Genomic DNA, 14722 nt, shown 5'->3' with positions numbered 1-14722 from the left:
GATTAAGGACATGGAGTCTTTTTGTAATTTTAATACCAATTTCTGTATAAAGATAGCTTGTTTGCAACAATAAGGGGGGGAGCCTGTAAGCGCTCTTAGGTGCAAGAGCTGGTGCAGTGACTCTGCTAATGGTTTTTAAGCTTAGCTCAAGCCTGGCTTGTAGGTATCTATGTTACAGTGTAGCGTTGATGCTATTAGTAAATAAAGGTAATAATTTGAACTAAACTGGCTGTAAGAGTTTTATATTCCAAACTACCACAGAGTACAATCGCCGGTACGAACCAAGAGAAGCGTACAGGTAAAATCCATCAGGGATTCCCTGAGCCATCTCAAATAGGTACTTTAACAATATTATCGCAGCAGTGTTAATCCGGAGACCTAGGTAATGTCTGGGGGACTCGGGTTCGAATCCCGCCATGACAGATGGTGGAATTTGAATTCAATAAAAATCTGGCAACATAGTGTTGAGAGTCAATGACCATGAATTCATTTCTGATTTCTGGAAAAACCCATCTGGTTCATTAATGTCCTTGCAGGAAAGAAACTGCCATCCTTATCTGATCTGGCCTGCATGTGACTCCAGACCCAAAGCAATGTGGTTTACTCTTAACTGCTCTTTGGGCAATTAGGGATGGCAATAAATGCTGGCCTAACCAGTGATGGCCTCATTCCAAGGAAGAACAAAAAAGAAAACGGACATGAAACAGCAAAGAAATTCTCAGCCAAGAAAGAGGAAGCTTAAAATGTAAAACGTTGAAGCCAAATGCTCAAGATCCACCATGTCTCCCTGAACACAGCTCAACTCACAATAAAATGATCCCCGTCCCATGGCCAGGCTCACTGACATCAGACATCATTTCAAAGTAATAACAGCCAAATACTGCAGAAACTGAATGCTATATTTGTTAATTTTTGTTCTATCACAAAAAGATATCTGCCACATATTTCACTTGAGTGTTTGTGCATGTTCTACCTGGAGGTAGAATTTATTCAATTCAGATCTTTTTACATACAAAGGCAAAAATTCAGACATTGGCATTAAAGAATAGTGGATGGGAGAAATAATGAAGGAGAAAATGAAATATGATAACTTACAAGATCTGGATGAAATAAACCTCAGGCTAATAAATAAAGTAAGGGGAAGAACAGTGAAAGCTCAGACCATCGTTTTCCAATGTGCTCTCTGCAAGGAGGAGCTGGAGGACTAAACAACATTAACAAAAGGGAAGGAAGGCACAACCTGTGTAATTAATGGTTAATCATTCCAACACCAATGGTGAGCAATATACTTTAGTAAACTCAGACAAAAGTATAAATAAGAAAAAGACAGATTAACCAAGGAAAATTTGTATGGATGTGTTAGGGAAAGGTTATGTACAACCAGCTTGATTGTTCCTTGTTGTCAGCTATCGATGAGCATATGATCTCGACCACATGGATTTTTAACAAGGCTTTTGACAAGTTTGTAATGATCAGAAAATTAAAAACTCATGAGATCCAAAGGAAAGTGGGTAAATGAACCCAAGAACTCATTGTGGTAGGGGGTAGGAAGCAAACTGTAATGGTCAACAGGCGTTCATGTAGCTGGAAGACTGATTCTAGTTAAGCTCTGCAGGGTTCAGCATTGAGCTCTGTGCTGTTCGTGGTTTTTACCAAAAATGTAGACGTAGAAACAGAATTGCGATTTTTGAGAAGATTTGCAGCTCAAGTTGTGGTTCAGGTTGTAAGTTTGCTTGCTGAACTGGTAGATTTTCAGACGTTTCGTCACCATGCTAGGAACATCATCAGTAAGTCTCCGTTAAAGCACTGGTGTTCTATCCCGCTTTCTATTTGTGTGCCTTGGTCTATTGTGGTGGGTGGTATCACTTCCAATTCTTTCTGAGAGTTTGGTAAATGGGGTCCAAATCGATGTGTTTTTTGAGGGAATTCCTATTTGAATGCCAGGCCTCTAGGAATTCCCATACCCTGTCTTGAGTACCAACTAAAGGAGCAATCATCCCAACATCCACAAACACAGCTGCATCATGACATTATTTAAATGAGCTACAACACACTGTAGCATCCAGGAACTACAAGTAGCTGAAGAAAAATACTTATACAATGTATTCAAGAACAATGGTACCTGATAAGCACAGTCCTCTGATTCTTAAGCACCAAATCCTAACAAGAAGACACAATAAGCCCAGAGACTCTAGCCACACTACCATAGATCAAAGACGTCTCTGAGATGACGACCAGACTACTCCTGCCTCTTGGCATCATGGTAGCCCACAAACCTACCAATACACTGAAACAGTTCTTGATGAATCTAAAGGACGCTATACTAAAAGCCAGCAAAACGAATGTCATATACAAAATACCTTGCAAGGACTGCAACAAAAACTACATCGGACAGATGGGCCAGAAACTAGCCACTGGGATACACGAGCACCAAAAGACATGACCAAATATTATTGGTATCCTTACACACACGAAGAGGGACACAAGCTTGACTATGACAGTAAGAGAGGCTAAACAAAGACATGCACAGGAATTCCTAGAGGCCTGGCCTCTACTGGAACTCCATCAACAAACACATCGATTTGGATCCCATTTACCAAACTCAGAGAAGGAACCGGAAAGTATATCACACATCTTAAGCGACCAAGACGCAAATAGAAAGCAGGACAGAATACCAGTGCTTCACTAGAGGCTCACTGATGATGTTACCTAGCATGATCTTGAAACGTCTAAGTACAAATCTACCAACTCAGCAAGCAAACTTACAACCTTAGATACAGAATCTTAGAATGATCATAGCATAAGAAATTACTACAGGTACACAATTCTTTATCCGAAACACTTGGGACCAGCTGGTTTTCGGAATTCAGAATGTTTCAAGATTTCGGAATAAGTGGTAGTTTGACAGTGAAATTTTAAAAACTCCTACTGAGAAGCAGACTCACTATAAGTACTATGGGCCCTGAGACAGAATCAAGGCCTGCCAGTACTGGGCCGCACCCACCCATGTCACATCTGAGTGACATGCATCGAGTGTATTTGGAGTTAGGTTAACTGCACACCAAACAACCTTGTTAATGAGAAAAAAACTTCACAAAAAAAAACTTTCAGATTTCGGAGCTTTTTGGATTTTGGTTGTCTACCTGTATTTGTTCTGTTTAGTTCATGCCAATTCTCTGCAACAGAAATGTAGCTTGCACACGTGCCCTACTCTTTTCTCATTGCCCTGAAAATTCTTTCTGAAGATGTTTAACTAATTGCCTTTTCAAAATTGCCATTGAATGCGTCTCTGCTACACGCATAGCTAGTGCATTCCAGATTGTGACTATTCATTATGTGAAATTGTTTCCTCATAGCAGCTTTAGTTCTTTTGACAAACATCGTAAATCATTTTCTTTCTAGCTCTCAATTCTTCCACCAAAAGAAACAGTTTTCCCAGGAATGCTGTCTGTATTCTACATGATTGGAATAACTATCAAATACCCTAAATCATCTTTTACATCCCGGATTCTCTCTCTTCACAGGAACGCTGGCTCTCTACTCTCGTTATTTCCTCCTTGAGAGCCTCCTACTGTGCGAACATGATTATGTACTAGTAGCAGCTTGAAGTTGGGCCAAATCATATCTTATCAGTATAAAATTAGTCTTTCCTCATTACAGATGTTTTATTGTTAGTCTATTTTTATTCTTTTCCATAACAATCCTAAATCTAAGTTAGTTAAAGTAACAATCTCCAAAAAGCTCCTCTAGTATCATGCCTCCCATCTGTCCAAGTTCACTTCTGAGTATTAGGTCTGAAACTACCCCTTCCTAGCTGGATTTTCTACATTCTGCCAAAAAAGGTTCTCCAGGATACAATGCATTAACTTTGCTACTTTGGACATTAAAATTACTCAGATTAATATGTGGATGGTGGAAATCCCCTATTGGTACCTGATTATTTTTACTGAAATTTGATTACATATTTGATATTCCAAAAACTCCCTGGCTATTTAGGGTCATATAGTACACATCTAGCAGCATATCTGTCCCTTTACATCTTTTTACATCACTATCCATGCGGCCTCAGGTAATGATCCTGCCAAGAGATCATCCCACATTTCTATAATTGATTGCTTGAATATAATATTGCAACTCTCCCCCTCTCTCATCTGAATACCCTATAAGAAACATTGCATTGTCAATCCTGTCCAACTTGCAGCTCAGTCTCAGTCATAACTATATCATAACTATTATCAGCTCGTCTGTGTTACTTCTCTCCTTCCTCTCATCAACAGGCATACCACTTAGTCCAGCTAAATTCACTTCTTTCTTTTATCTAGTTTAAGTTTCCTGTGCATTCCAGACTCAATCACTAGCGCTAATAATTATGAACTATTCAAAATACAAAAAAAGGTTAAATTGCTCTAAGCAAATTATTTAACTATAGTTTTCTTATATGTGTACAGAAGTCTACCAGAGGGTGGAGTTGGGAAACAGCATTGGATAAAGAAATAAATACCATTTGAAAAGACTTTTAATTTTACCTGGCTTATTCCATTGAACATCTCCTGCAATCTTCCTGCTGCTGTCAGTGTTTTGCCAGCTCTAACTGCTGCATACAGATGCCCAGACTCTGGAATTCCATTTGATAATTCCTGGGCCGCCATCATAACTAACACTCTGAGATGTTCTTCATCATCAAAGTGTGGGCTGAAAAATATACTTGCATTATTTACTCAGAAATCTACTGTGACAAAGAGCAGTTTAATATTTAAAGTTAGTGAGCTTTGAGAAAAGTTGTGGCTCAGGTTGAGGTTCCGGATGTACGTTTGTTTGCTGAGCTGGAAGGTTCATTTTCAGATATTTTGTCACCATGCTAGGTAACATCAGTGAGCCTCCGGTGAAGTATTGGTGTTATGTCCTGCTTGCTATTTGTGCGTTTAGGTTTCCCTTGGGCTGGTAATGTCATTTCCTTTCTTTTTATCAGAGGGTGGTAGTTAGAGTCCAAATCGATGTGTTTGTTGATAGAATTCTGGTTGGAATGCCATGCTTCCAGGAATTCTTGTGTGTATCTCTGTTTGGCTTGTCCTAGGATGGAAGTGACTGACTGAGACAACACATCCATCCTATGACAAGCCAAACAGAGACACGCACGACAGTTCCTGGAAGCACGGCATTCCAACTGGAATTCTATCAACAAATACATTGACTTGGACCCATCAACCACCTTCTGAGAAAAGCAACATGAAATGACATCACCAGCCCAAAGGAACCTAAACACAAACAGAAAGTGGGACATAACACCAGCGCTTCACTGGAGGATCACTGATGATGTTACCTAGTATGGTGACAAAACATCTGAAAACAAACCTTCCAGCTCAACGAGAAAACTTACATCCAGAATATTTAAAGTTTCCAGATCCAGTTTTTAAATGTTAGTTTACAATTCTGTTATCCAAAAGTACTCCAGATGTTCAACTGCTAAGCACAACCATAAACATATATTGAGGAAAAAAAACTACTTCAGTTATTCTTTCCCTACCCAAGCTATTTGTACTTTTAGCAGAGGTATATTCTCTGTTCTGATTACTATGCCAATCTATTAATTATCAGAGTCTGTTAAATAATGTCAGAATGACAAAAAAAAGTGTCATTAATGCAATGTTCCTACCTTAACCCATGCATAATAGAAGCATATGATTTAAAAGATCTATAGTGAACACAAATGTATGACCTATGAATACCCATGGGCTTCCAACAGTGTTTATTTGACAGGCAAAAGACTTTCACTTGTGGAGGAGATTAATTCACTTACAAATTTCCCGCCTTGATAACAGGCATTAACAACCACCTATTCTCCAAATTCTAACTGCACGCTTCAGTGAACAAAGAATGTAATCAAACACAATGTTTAGTTACTAGACAAACTGCAGTTATGGGGAAAAGACCATAGCCCATCAAGGGCATACTATAGCAGTTTGCCATACTAAATCAAGGGTCTTAAAAAATATGAACTTATTAGCAATCCAGTAACTGCCATCTTTTTCATGAGAAAAATATTAAACATTTAACTTAATTGAAATATTTTGTAAATTACCTTGTCGATTATACTTTGGGCTCCAATTTAAATCAATTGATTCAATGATTATGCTAAATGACACTAGTGAGCAATTTGTATGTTAGATCAAACATGATCAGGCAAATTCTTGGTTCATGCAGACTTTTAGGAGACTAGTCATATCAGTGGAAGAGTAAATGTTAACACTAGAACCTACCCAAATACACTAAGGTGTGTCCATTGACATGGCTCAGGTAGCAAGGCCAATAATTAAGAGTAAAAGGCTGCCTAACTTCCATTAACCCAACTCCCCTACACACAAATTAAAAAAAACGCGAATCAATCGTACTTGTTAAAAATGTCCGTCCAGAGGTGCATCATGTCAGGCAGGTTTCTCTCCAAACAATGAGAAGTAAATAACACTCCCTATTGTAAAGGAAGGAAGTTAGCTAAAATTTTGAAAATATAACAGTAAATATTTTCCAAATACACGAAACAGAAAATCTAAACAACAATAAAATACAAAAATAATACAAGAAAACTATGAGGTACTTAAAAAAAGCAAATGAAATAGCAGCATAGCACTGGTAGCCATATTAGAAGCTTTGAAGGGATACAGTTTACAAAAGTTTTCAATATGCAAACATAGCAATCCTTTATTGACAATCTATCATTCAAATGGAATTCAAACAAAGCTCTTTGATGCTCTGTTTTGATTCTGCCAGGGCCACTCAGCTCGACACCATTACAACCTTGATTCGAACAAGCACAAAAGTTCTGAGTCCTCAACATTGACTCAGACACTCTGAAATTCATGGCTTCGAATTAAACATTGAAGGAAACTTGCTGATTTCCATATAGTGCCCTTGCTCAGCTGATGAATCAGTACACCTGGAGGAGGCACCAAGGGTGGGACGAGTGTAGAATGTACTCTGAATGAGGGATTTCAATGCCCACCATCAACAGCGGCACAGCAGCACCACTGGTCAGGTCCTGAAGAATACAGTCGCTAGACTGGGTCTGCAGTAGGTGGTGAAGGAACCAAGAAGAGAGAAAAACATATATGACCTCATCCTCATCAATTTGTCAGTTGCAAATGCATTTTCCCTTGACAGTAAAGGTAAGACTGACGTCTAAACAGTCGCTGTGGAGACAAAGTCCCACCTTTATATTAAGAATACCCTCCACTGTGTTGTGTGGCATTATCACCAAGCTAAATGGATCAGATTTCAAACTGATCTAGCAACTCAAGACTCAATACATGTGGGCCATCAACAACAGCAGAATTGCACTACAACACAATTTGCAAACCACTGGCCTGGGATATCCATCACTAAACCACTACCATCAAATCAGAAGATGAACTCTGTTTCAATGGACAGTGCATGGGGGCATGTAAACAGCAGTACCAAGTATGCCTAAAAATGAGGTGTCAACATGGTAAAACTACCAAACAGGACTACCTGCATGCTAAACAGCATGAACAGCAAATGATAGACAGAGCTAAGCAGCCCCACAACCAATGGATCAGATCGCTCTCCAGTCCTGCCACAACCAGTCATTAATTAGGGCAAAAGGTAAGGCTATTGCATTCACAACAATCTTCAGCCGAAACAGCCAAGTGGATAATCCATCTTGGCCTTCTCCAGTGGTCCCCGCCATCACAGATACCAGTTTTCAATCAATTCAATTCACTCTACATGCTATCAAGAAATGGTTGGAGGCACTGGATATGTAAAGGTTATGGGCCCTGACAACATTCTGGAATAGTACTGAAGACCTGTCAAAACTTTAGAATTATTTCTAAACTAAACATTTACCCAGCTTTCTTGCTCAGCCTTGACAAAAAAATTAGGTATCATCATCTAAACATCAGAAGGGACAGCAAAGTGATTCTCTCATTTCCTTTGTTCTCCAGACTACTTAATTATGTAATTGTTTCTTCTAAGGCTATGCTTACTATCATTTATTTCAATGAGTCATCTCAGACTTGCAATTAGCCATGTATTTCATGAATTTTATCGTCATTAAAAGACTTACATTTTGCTCACTGGACAGTCCTCATTCACTAATCCTACACGCTTGGGAGATGCAACTGCAAATAGATATGCAAAGTGTTGCCTAGTTATTTTAAAGCTGAGGAGAATATCTGCTTTCAAGTGTAAACTGAAAATAGTCTCTGGCTCCTGTACTATATTCTGCTATAATTTCTGCATTAAATATATGAAGTGCTGTACCTGTTCATACATATCCAAATTATCATTATCTTGGAGAATCTTAGGTGAGGCAAACATTCCTCCAGTCTTCAACTCAATCTGCTGATCCTGTTTTCTGTAATCAAGGTTCCCACAGCCCATCCTGAATAAAGAAAATACTCAAAATAATGAAGCTAAATGGACTTTCAGTTTTTAAAAGGCATTAATTTGTAAACTCACACAACAATCACATCATCGATATTTAACGAATATAACTGTTACCACACAACTGGGTGCTCCATTAATTTACCTTGTGATCACATTGCAGAATAATGGTACATATGGCTTCAGGTCCTCAGGTAATGTGTTAAGGTTAGTGAAAGCCTTAAAATAAACAACTCCATTGGTTGGCTGACTACAATACTGAACAGGCACCTCATCTTCTGAAATGAAATATAGCAGAATGTAGATTTTATCTGTAGTCAAAACTGCCAAGTTTCAATGATACGTTTGAAACAGCTCATACATGGAAATCAACTAAATTTCTCAAATTTTACTTCAAATTTAAGAATGAGTTCAGTCTCCACTTTTTAAAAACTTCTTTACCTGAAGCTCTGCCACTGCTCTGATGCTATGTTTGATTTGCAATGTCTTTCTCTCACCCTCTACCTATAACTCAAAATCAAATCCTTTTCCTTGTTACCACTGTCTTTGTCATTCATAATTCTGCCCAATCAGTACGAATTTGTCATAAACAAGTTCGATAGTTTGTTGCTCATAATCAAAAATTCATCTAAGATTAGCAAAGGTTTTTTAAATGACCTACCAAACCTTGGCATCACCTTCTTTCTGGGGTTATTTTTCAATGAACTATTTTGTAATTACACTAAAATAATAAGACTGTGATCAGCTACTGCCCAAAAATTTATATAAAATAATTTGCAACCTCTAACTGTTCTCTTGCATACAACTGTGAAAAGAAGCCTCAGGTGAGTTAGATTTGCAGCTTCTCCTAAATAGCTACAAACTTACTACTGGTCTCAAAATTGAAATAACATATCTTCCAGTGCCTAGAAGTCACAAGTCAGATCCTCTATCACTACTGGCAAAACTGAATTGGATGCAGGCAGGTTCACCTGTCTTGGAGGTTTACTAAGCATCTATACAGAAATAATGGCTCACATGCAGAATGCTAATACAGTCTTGGTAGAGTGACTGCATTTGCTTTGAAATGGCACAGTATCAAGGTTGTACTAAATAGGAGTGTATAGCTTTCATAATAATCCAAAACCAACTTTTAACAGTCGTACCTATGTATGTCATCTCTACAGGTGTCAATGAAAACGTTTGCTGAATATCAGAAACTTTAAGAGCTGGGAGACTAGATGCATCCTGAGGTCTGCTTTGTGCAGCAATCAGTTCCAGTCCTGAGGAAATAAAAAAGATTAGTTTAATAACTCAATGTGCATATGGAGAAGAATATATTCAAAATCAGTTCTGCAAAAATTGAAATAACAATACAGCATTTAAATACAGCAATAATCAAACTAGACTGCGAGAATATTTAAAGCAATGCTTCAGAACAAGGCAACCCATGCCAAGGTCAACCTTAATATTCTAAATGTTCAACAAGTATTCTTCAAACACAAGTATGGAAAGTTGTTTTTTCAGTCTTCTGGGTAATCCAAGATGAAGAACAAGAAAGATTTCTGGCTGTAAGAGCTGCTCCTTTTTTTGAGGTATTTTAGGTGCTGGAGGTGTTTCCTCGAATTCCAGGAGCAGCAATTACTGTCTTATATGCTGTTGTATTGTTTTGGAACTTTGGAAAAAAAAAGTCAAAACAACAAGTGTTAAAAGAGAGAAGAACAGAAAAGGGAAGCACATGGTGAGGACAGTGCAGAGAGAGAGAACCTGCACAGTTACTGCCTTAACTGTTTTTGAATTCATATGTCGCTGAACATCGGAGGGCATCCGGGAAAATTAACAAACAGTGAATTTCACAACTAATCTTGGAGGAACCAATTTGGGCAAAGTTCACAACACAGAATCAGATAAATAAATTGTTGTTTTAAGTCTGTCCAAGAGGAAGGCTGTATTAGTGAGTACAGCAGGTTCTTTCTTGATTATATATTTTTGGAGATAAGTCTCTTGATTAAACATAAAATATAAGCCATAGTTATTCATTTAAACTGGTGCAGTGTTTTGTAGAGGAATAAGACTGTTATTTTCTGGGTCTGTAGATTGTGAAGGAGCAAAAATGGCCTTTGCAGTGTACTTCTTGTAAGGTGTGGGAGTTTAAAGAAAGTTTAAGGGTTACTGCGGATTTTGTCTGCCATAAATGCTGTCGGATGCGAATCTTATCAGATCGAGTGGATCGGTTGGAGAGACAGACAGAAGCGATGAGGAATTTGCAACAGCAACAGTATGTGATGGATGGCAGTTATATAAAGGGGGGAAAGTCTCAGATACAGTCACATAGATGGGTTAACTCCAGGAAGGGTAAGAGAGGTAGGCAGCTCGGGCAGGAGCCTTTTGTGGATATACCCATTTCAAACAGAGTTGCTGTTTTGGAAAATGTTGGGGGTGATGGGTTCTCAGGGGAACATAGCACGAACAGCCAAGTTTCTGGTATTGAGACTGGCTCTAATGCAACAAGGGGTACGTCGGCTTCGAAGAGATCAATTGTGTTAGGGGATTCTGTAGTCCGAGGTGCAGACAGACGTTTCTACTGCCAGCAGAGAAAAAGCAGAATGGTGTGTTGTTTCCCTGGTGCCAGGATCAAGGATGTCTCAGAGAGGATGCAGAACGTTCTCACAGGGGAGAGCGGCCAGCAAGAGGTCATTGTAAACATTGGAACCAACGATATAGGAAGGGAAAGGTTGGGATTCTGAAGGGAGATTACAGAGTTAGGCAGAAATTTAAAAAGGAGGTCCTCAAGGGTAGTAATATCTGGATTACTCCAAGTCCTACGAGCTAGTGAGGGCAGGAATAGGAGGATAGAGCACATGAATGCATGGCTGAGGAGCTGGTATATGGGAGAAGGATTCACATTTTTGCATCATTGAAATCTTTTCTGGGGTAGAAGTGACCTGTATAAGAAGGACAGATTGCATCTAAATTGGAAGGGGACTAATATACTGGCAGGGAAATTTGCTAAGCTGCTCAGAAGGATTCAGTAAGGTGGGGGGGTGGGGTGGGACCCAGAGAGATAGTGAGGAAAGAGATCAGTCTAAGACTGGTACAGTTGAGGGCAGGCAGGGACAAGGTAGGACTAACTGCACTTATTTCAATGCAAGGGGCCTAACAGGGAAGGCAGATGAACTCAGGGCATGATTAGGAACATGGGACTGGGATATCACAGCAATGACAGAAACATGGCTCAGGGATGGGCAGGACTGGCAGCTTAATGTTCCAGGATACAAATGCTACAGAAAGGATAGAAAGGGAGGCGAGAGAGGAGGGGGAGTGACATTTTTGATAAGGGATAGCATTACAGCTGTGCTGAGGGAGGATAGTCCCAGAAATACAGGGAACTTATATGGGTGGAACTGAGAAATAAGAAAGGGATGATCACCTTATTGGGATTGTGTTTATAGACCCTCTAATAGTCAGAGGGAAATTGAGAAACAAATTTGTCTGGAGATCTCAGTTATCTGTAAGAACAAAAGCGTGGTTATGGTAGGGGATTTTAACTTTCCAAACATCGACTGGGACTGCCATAGTGTTAAAGGTTTAAATGGAGGGAAATTTCTTAAGTGCATACAAGACAATTTTCTGATTCTGTATGTGGATGTACCTACTAGAGAAGGTGCAAAAAACTTGACTTACTCTTGGGAAATAAGGCAGGGCAGGTGACTGAGGTGTCAGTGGGGGAGCACTTTGGGGCCAGCAACCATAATTCTATTTGTTTTAAAATAGCGATGGAAAAGGATAGGCCAGATCTAAAAGATGAAGTTCTAAATTGGAGAAAGGCCAACTTTGACAGTATTAGGCAAGAACTTTCGAAAGCTGATTGGAGGCAGATGTTCACATGTAAAGGGACGGCTGTAAAATGGGAAGCCTTCAGAAATGAGATAACAAGAATCCAGAGAAAGTATATTCCTGTCAGGGTGAAAGGGAAAGCTGGTAGGTATAGGGAATGCTGGATGACTAAAGGGATTGAGGGTTTGGTTAAGAAAAAGAAGGAAAATATATCAGGTATATACAGGATAGATCGAGTGAATCCTTAGAAGAGTGTAAAGGAAGTAGGAGTATACTTAAGAGGGAAATCAGGAGGGCAAAAAGGGTAGATTAGATTAGACTTACAGTGTGGAAACAGGCCCTTTGGCCCAACAAGTCCACGTACATGAGATAGCTTTGGCAAATAGAATTAAGGAGAATCCAAAGGGTTTTTACAAATATATTAAGGACAAAAGGGTAGCCCGGGAGAGAATAGAGCACCTCAAAGATCAGCAAGGTGGCCTCTGTGTGGAGCCACAGAAAATGGGGGAGATACTAAATGAATATTTTGCATCAGCATTTACTGTGGAAAAGGATATGGAAGATATAGACTGTAGGGAAATAGATAGTGACATCTTGCAAAATGTCCAGATGATAGAGGAGGAAGTGCTAGATGTTTCGAAATGGTTAAAGGTGGATAAATCCCCAGGACCTGATCAGGTATACCCAAGAACTCTGTGGGAAGCTGGAGAGGTGATTGGTGGGCCTCTTGCTGAGATATTTGGATGATCGATAGTCACAGGTGAGGTGCCGGAAGACTGGAGGTTGGCAAACGTGGTGCCACTGTTTAAGAAGGGCGGTAAAAACAAGCCAGGGAACTATAGACCGGTGAGCCTGACCTCGGTGGTGGGCAAGTTGTTGGAGGGAATCCTGAGGGACAGGATGTACTGTATTTGGAAAGGCAAGGACTGATTAAGGATAGTCAACACGGTTTTGTGCGTGGGAAATCATGTCTCACAAACTTAATTGAGTTTTTTGAAATAGTAACAAAGAAGATTGATGAGTGCAGAGCAGTATATTGTGATCTATATGGACGACAGTAAGGCGTTCGACAAGGTTAGCCATGGGAGACTGGTTAGCAAGGTTAGATCTCATGGAATACACGGAGAACTAGCCATTAGGGATACAGAACTGGCTCAAAGGTAGAAGACAGAGGGTGGTGGAGGAGGATTGTTTTGCAGACTGGAGGCCTGTGACCAGTGGAGTGCCACAAGGATCGGTGTTGGGTCCTCTACTTTTTGTCATTTACATAAATGATTTGGATGCGAAAATAAGAGGTACAGTTAGTAAGTTTGCAGATGGCACCAAAATTGGAGGTGTAGTGAACAGCGAAGAGGGTTATCTCAGATTACAATAGGATCTGGACAAGATGGGCCAAGGGGCTGAGAAGTGGCAGATGGAGTTTAATTCAGATAAATGTGAGGTGCTGCATTTTGGGAAAGCAAATCTTAGCAGGACTTATGCATTTAATGGTAAGGTCCTAGGGAGTATTGCTGAACAAAGAGACCTTGGAGTGCACGTTCATAGCTCCTTGAAAGTGGAGTGCAGGTAAATAGGATAGTGAAGAAGGCATTTAGTATGCTTTCTTTTATTGGTCAGAGTACAGGAGTTGGGAGGTCATGTTGCAGCTGTACAGAATATTGGTTAGGCCACATTTGGAATATTGTGTGCAATTCTGGTCTCCTTCCTCTCGGAAAGATGTTGTGAAACTTGAAAGGATTCTGAAAAGATTTACAAGGATGTTGCCAGGATTGCAGGATTTGATAGGAAGAGGCTGTACAGATTGGGATTGTTTTCCCTGGAGCATTGGAGGTTGAGGGGCGACCTTATAAAGGTTTACAAAATTATGAGGGGCATGGTTAGGATAAATCGACAGAATCTTTTCCCTGGGGTCAGGGAGTCCAGAACTAGAGGGCATAGGTTTAGGGTGAGAGAGGAAATATATAAAAGAGACTTACGGGGCAACTTTTTCACACAGAGGGTGGTACGTGTATGGAATGAGCGGCCAGAGGATGTGGTGGAGGCTGGTACAATTGCAACATTTAAGAGGCATTTGGATGGGTATATGAATAGGAAAGGTTTGGAGACATATGGGCCGGGTGCTGGCAGGCAGGACTAGATTGGGTTGGGACATCTGGTCGGCATAGACAGGTTGGACCGAAGGGTCTGTTTCCATGCTGTACATCTCTATGGCTATGACTCTAAACAGCCTGATGCACAGAGGTACAAATCAAAGAACTAAACGCACAGATGAGTAGGTGCCAGGTTTGGTGGCAGGTACGCATAACTAGTGCTCCTTGTGTTGAACATCAGAGACAAAAGTGTACATCAGGTGATAACTACAGTGACCTCCCTGTAGATGAAACAAGGGGCTGGCCTACAGACTTGACCAGCCACTTGAGAGGCATATTATGGAAATTCTTGGTGCCCCAGAACAATAGGTAACACTTACAGGACCAGAAGGTGATCAAATGTAAAATTCAGTTTA

General features: G+C 40.0%; 1 protein-coding gene across 3 annotated transcripts in view; it reads right to left on the bottom strand.

Annotated features, from left to right (window-relative positions):
- The window catches only part of pitrm1 (pitrilysin metallopeptidase 1), a 65073-nt gene that overhangs the window by 17323 nt on the left and 33028 nt on the right, over positions 1-14722 (bottom strand). For 2 of the 3 annotated variants that reach the window (XM_060825098.1, XM_060825100.1), the window contains 5 exons: positions 9546-9662; positions 8546-8678; positions 8278-8398; positions 6390-6466; positions 4527-4692 (listed from right to left, as the gene is read on the bottom strand). In XM_060825098.1, the coding sequence (XP_060681081.1) occupies positions 4527-4692; positions 6390-6466; positions 8278-8398; positions 8546-8678; positions 9546-9662 (614 nt within the window). The remainder of the gene's footprint in view (positions 1-4526; positions 4693-6389; positions 6467-8277; positions 8399-8545; positions 8679-9545; positions 9663-14722) is intronic. The other variant, XM_060825099.1, reaches the window with a different exon arrangement.

Source organism: Hemiscyllium ocellatum, chromosome 5 (assembly GCF_020745735.1).
Source record: "Hemiscyllium ocellatum isolate sHemOce1 chromosome 5, sHemOce1.pat.X.cur, whole genome shotgun sequence".
Classification (NCBI taxonomy): Eukaryota; Metazoa; Chordata; class Chondrichthyes; order Orectolobiformes; family Hemiscylliidae; genus Hemiscyllium; species Hemiscyllium ocellatum.
Note: the sequence above shows the minus strand (reverse complement) of the source record. Positions and strands in the feature narration are given on the sequence as shown.